Raw genomic sequence first — 6,000 nt, forward strand, 5'->3', positions numbered from 1 at the left:
TTCCTTCCCCAGCCCCCAATTGTTAGCTCTGATCCTGCCCTCATAACCTCTTGGTCCAGTCCATGCCTTTAATAGAAATCCAGGGATATACAAAAAGGGGTGGTGTGGATTTAGATGTACATAAAATACATTGTAACATTCAGATCCAATAAAAAAAAATGCAAAAAATGTTTTGCATGGAAAACAAGTTATACTAAGGCAAGTGTTTCTGAACACCCAAAAAGAAAGAGTAGACTTTATTGTTTGCACTCTGTCCCGAAAGTAACGTGGCTTTATCAGTCCACTAATATAAAATGTTGCCTTACTCGGAGAAATGAGAGCTCCAACAAATCAAGCAGACAGTATGTACAAATAAGACAATCTGCCTTTTATGTTTTTTTGAGCTCTGAAAATGTTAAATTCGAAACTTTTCTGAAGAAGAGAAAGTCATCATAAAGGCATGCAAACAAATTATACATTTAACCTACATAATGTATCCTTTAGTTTTTTTCTTCGGAGGAGTCATGTGTATTTTGTTTCACTAAAAGATTAGACGGATTCTGAACTAGATATGTTTCTATATTCTAATTCCAGTGGGCACTCGGGCCAGGGCCAGACAGGCCTTTGATTCCCCCAGCCTTTTTCCTAGTGGGCTGAAGTTCTGACAGTCCGACTCTGAAAGCCCAGGGTTGCTCCTGGTTGTTTGTCACTTTTCCCAAGATTATTTGCAAGCATGGGGAGGCTTCGAGAGGGAGGGGGAGTTAGAAAGAAAGTGATTTAAGAGGGAGGATGGATAGACAGATGCATGGATTGATTGGTTGATTTCCAAGTGCCATATGTCTTACGATCAATCAGTCATTTGTTAAGCGTACTACATACCTGCAAAGGTTTCAAGGCGCTGGGGGGGGGGGTTCTACTGATCGAACAGCCAGGTGTTTAGTATCCTCCTGAAGGTCAGTAGGTCTTGGGTCTGTTGTAGGCTCAGTGGGAGGGTGTTCCATGTCTTGGTGGCGGAGATCAAGTGAGCAGGGTGATTTGAGCATTTTAAGGTCGAGCCTGGGCAACGCAAGCGCTGCTCTGCGAGACATGCTGTATTTGACTATGGACTTTAAGCTCCACCCACTCTCCGCCCATATTTTTCATTGGCTTGTGTCATTGTCTTTTGTAAGTGCTGCCTTCTGATTCGTTAATAGGCGTGTTTGGCCCTCCGTAGTACTACCTTGTCTTAATTTGAAGCCTCTAATGAGGACTGACCCTTTTACTTCTGTTGTAACACCGTATGTCTTATTTAGTCTGTAAGCACTATTTTCTTTAATGAGTTGCTCCTACTGCAGGCATTACATTCTTTCCTGCAACATTCAGTGCGCCATGCACGCTATCACTTTCCAACCAACCCGGTACAATGGCGCCCACTTCTTGCAAATGAAATGGGTCTCGCATTTACAAGAGTTTGAGCTACTAGCATTGTAAATGACAGTTCGTTTTAATTATGTGTCAATTATCAAAACATATAAATAAAAGGCATTGTCATTTACAATACCAATAGCTTAAACTCTGGCAAATGAGAGACCCATTGCAGTGCGAACGCTTGTTGCTAGGACTGCTTTTTTCCCCAGTCAGCCCTAACTATGGTGTATCGATCACAACAATGGATTCATAAGTTATCAGTGATAGTGGGTCTCTCACCTGATTTCCTATAAAAACACACCCAATCCTCATAACTTTCACTACTCAATTTAACACTTCAGCCCGGCCATAACATGAGCCATTCCCACGCACAACAGATTCGCTCAAAGGGAAGCCAGGAGAACTAATGTTGGAAGAGCTTATTATATTAATAGGTGCTTTCCTGGGTGAGGGAACTTGGTGCATCAAATGTTGGAAAGTGCATCAAAAGACTGCATTTTCACAGGTGATGTGGCAGAAAGAAACGCATTCTCCACAAATGTCACTAAATTCACAAATGTACGCCTTGATATGGGATATTAGCATTTTACATTAATCTTTTTTTGGTGCTGGAAAATGGCTCTCCATCAAGTCTTTCCATGTCCTACACTCTTGTTTGAACATGGGGATTTGTTTGTCCTCTTTCTGAACCGTTTACACCTGCGTCGTCCAGGAGGAAGTTTATAAGTGTATGACTGCACCACCAGATCTCTCCCTATATTCAAGAATGAAGAGAAACTTTTACTAGGAAACTACTTCCATTTCAAAGTAAGAATATAAAATAGACATTGTGATGTTTGAGAACTATTCTGTACTGACTAAAATGGAATTTTCACAGTGAGGAAAACCCACTTTCATTTGGGTGAGTGGCATGATGCAACCCAAGTAAAGTTCTGAAAATCCCAATTGCGCGTGAAGTTGGCTTGAATCAATTTGGAAGAAGGCATCTCCGCGTGAATATGCTTTTTTATGATTTCATTTTTGATTTCTATGTGGTGTATCCTATGAAACAAGCAGACTTTTCATGTGCAGTCTGACAGCACAGTGTACGTTCTTGTTTCACTTGTTATTTGGGTAGTGATGTTCAGTTTCACTCTGGGATGTTGCGCTGGAATACTTTCTGAAAAAGAAATTCACATTCACTCACTTGCACTTGTTCTTCTTCTTAGGAAAAGATGGAAATCACTGCAACCTTCAAGCAGCAGAAATTTCGATTGGTGGAAGAAGGGTTCGATCCATCAGTAATTGCAGATCCTCTTTATTTCTTAGATGATTCTCAGAAATCATACGTGCAATTGACAAGAGACATTTATGACCGGATCCTGTCTGGTCACATCAAAATTTAACAGTGTGCACAAAACTTTAATGGATTGAAATATTGGAACATTGTAGATTGTGAAAAGTATGCTGAATTGGTTTCAGAATATTTTTTGTCTCTTAATTCTGTGCCTCACTGTTAAGTGCATTTTGAGTGATGATCCACGCAGGAGTATAGAAGAATAGCGCCCTCTGTGTGAACTCTACATTCATAGGTACTGGAACAAATAAAACAACCCCTCGATACAGTGGCGTACAACAGAAAATTCTTATTTAAAACCTAGTGTATTTTCAAAAAAGGCATGGACCACTGTAAAGTAAATGCATTTGTGTTTTATAAAAATGGTGTCCTGGCCGAACACATTATCATTACTAATTATTTCTTGAGTTGTGGTTTGTAATCATCTTCTCATAATTACTAAACAAGGTTGTCATACTTTTGTACAATTTTGGTTCTTTTCTCCCTAACACTGTTGAATGTGAATGGCAAACTAAATGGAACGCTCATGCTGGACTAATTCACCCCGAGCACCATTTTACTGAGATTCTATGCATATATATATATTTGTGGCCTTCACTTGTCATGGTTTCAAGCCAGACAATATAAGGGTTTCCTCACAAGGTGTTTTTGAACATGTGTGTCTTTTTAACCTGAATGGGATGGGTAATGGGAGAACCTTTGTTGTTTAATACCCCTACCAGGGTACAACAATCTCTCTGCTAGAGACCTAGGTGCCTGCAGCCTCATGGCTTATACTCAGTAAACCACTTCCTGAATTCCAGAACATTAAAGTGGCCTTACCTACCTCATGGTTGGATGGCATAGTCCTTGCTGTTCTTATTGGCAGTATTCCTGCTGTATGCACTTCCACTGTCTGCTTTCCTCACAATGACTTTACAATGATAACTCTTGATGCACACTCCTCTTAAGAGAGTTTGTTTGCATTCCAGCATGTAGATAGCAGCAATGGGTTCCTCAAGCCAACTCCCTTAAATTGAAATAACGTGATTAGACTACACATTGCTTCAGTAAGGTTTGTGTGGACGAACGACTCTGAGCTATAATATGTCTTCTTATGAAGAACCCTTGTGACTGCTTACTCCTGACATTATGTGAGCCTATGATTTTTTTATTGTTCGGTTTACAAACGTTTTTGTATTGTAAATCACTATGTTGATCCTTTCCATTCTATTGAATTTTATTACATTATACTGCTTTACCTCTTTGGTAATTGAGGCCAGATTGAATGTTGGCACAACATATTTTGTAGCATTGTATGCTAATGTAGCCTATTTAGGGACCTTGGATTCCAAAGCGTGGGAACCCTATTGAGAGGGACTGATTTGATATTTATAGTATTGAGTTTTTAGTAATCTGCGTTACCATAGTACCAGTTATAATCTCAATTCAAGTAGATGAACCATTTAATGATTGAACCCCTAGGCTTTGAGCCGAAGTGACATAATCAAGAGGGGCAGAAGCCACAGTCCTATGTTTCGGAGGTTATGCCTTGTCCACTGACTTCACTTTGGAGACCAATGCCGTTCATTCGCTGGTGGCATTTGGATTTCGAACATCAGATTCAGAAGATATAAAGCTCTGGGATTCATGCATGAGGTTCTCCCTCAGTGCACCACTATTGGACCTGGCACTCTCTGCAGAGTCACTCCCAAACATTTTGCCTCAAACCCTCCTATTGCTGGTTAGATTTGTTTTTGTTGGCCTTAGGACTCTGCACTTTAGCAAGAGTAACCAGTAATAAAGTGTGTATGTTCTCTCCTTTAAACATGGTAAGATTGTCTTACTCCTGATTGGCATATTTAATTTACTTACAAGTCCCTTGTAGTGTAATATACCCAAGAACTGTGAATTAATTGGCTTGCAGCACTTATAGTGCCACCCACTTAAGTAGCACCTTAAAATATGTTCAATGCCTGACTTTGCAGCCTTTATGCAGTTTTAAACTGTCAATTTGTCTTGGCAATATAACTCCTTTGCCAAGCCTTAAACTCCTTGTTTAACGCATTTAAGTCACCTCTAAGGTAGGCCCTAGTTAGCCCATGGTCGGGGAGCATTATAATTGAAAGGTTGGACATGTATTTTTAGGTTTTACATGTCCTGGTGCTGAACAACTCCTAAATTCATTTTTCACTACTGTGAGGCCTACCACTCTAATAGGATAACATTGGGTTGCCTAATTACATTTAATAAGTGCTAACCTTTGATTGGGAACAGGTAAGCAATTCATGTTTGATATAAATAACATTGTAGTTAATTATCTTTAGTGGTAAAGTCAGACATTAGATTACAATTTTGAAAATGACGCTTTCAGAAGTTGGCATTTTCTGCACTTGCTATTTGGTGGCTGCAGCTTGTTCTCGGTAACTTGGCTGGATGTACTTGGCAGTTGGACTTTAATTCATCCTAGACAGCCAAACAATAGAGCGAATAGGCGCGTCTGAATTAGCCATTAACTGGCAGGATGGGGTGAAGCTGGGCACAGCCCCACTTGCAACTGAATATGCTGTGTTCTGCCTTTATTTGTTTTTTTTTAAACAACAAACCCAACATAAATTTTACCAATGTTGGACTCAACCAATACACCAGTCTCTGACTGCAATATGGTCATTCCATTCCCATTTTTAATTTATCAACACACTCGCTATCCAGTGACAAAATCTCTATCCTTAGTAAGGGTCTATCTTTCGTCCCCACTTCATACCCCAATTTTCTGGACCTACAAGCTGAGCTTCCTGGCTTTTTTAGGAAAATACGTCTCAGGGCATTTTTTGAAAACCACGCAAGCCCTCCTAAAATTACAAACACACCGTTCAGACCACCCTCCACCTTTCTACCATCATCCAATATGGTACCAAGTGAAATAATCACTTTGAAAAAGATTATCCTAAAAGAAACATCCAAGGTGGCCAAATCTCACATTTTTATTCCACACAATATCACCCTACAGAAGAAATCGGCAATCTTCAACTTGCCTGACAATACCAACATAGTGATTAAAGCTGCAGACAAGGGGGGCGGGATAGTGCTAAAAACATTGACACATACAAATGTGAGATTGAACGCCAACTTTCTAATACTGATAACTATCTCAGACTCCCGACTAACCCTACCAAAGAGCTACAGTCGCTTATCCGACTGGTCACTACGGATGGTCTTGATGAGGGTTTCCTGAGTAAGCACGAATTCAGCTTCCTTAATGTCACCAGCCCGCACACCCCTGTCATTTATACGCTACC

General features: G+C 40.1%; 1 protein-coding gene across 1 annotated transcript in view; it reads left to right on the forward strand.

Annotated features, from left to right (window-relative positions):
* SLC27A6 (solute carrier family 27 member 6) overlaps positions 1–3,186 on the forward strand; it is a 541,371-nt gene extending 538,185 nt beyond the window's left edge. Inside the window, exon 10 of the mRNA XM_086961119.1 lies at positions 2,595–3,186. Within this exon, the coding sequence (XP_086817245.1) occupies positions 2,595–2,771 (177 nt within the window). The 3' untranslated portion in view covers positions 2,772–3,186. The remainder of the gene's footprint in view (positions 1–2,594) is intronic.
* The last annotated feature ends 2,814 nt before the right edge of the window (positions 3,187–6,000 follow it).

Source organism: Lissotriton vulgaris, chromosome 3_1 (assembly GCF_964263255.1).
Source record: "Lissotriton vulgaris chromosome 3_1, aLisVul1.2, whole genome shotgun sequence".
NCBI lineage: Eukaryota > Metazoa > Chordata > Amphibia > Caudata > Salamandridae > Lissotriton > Lissotriton vulgaris.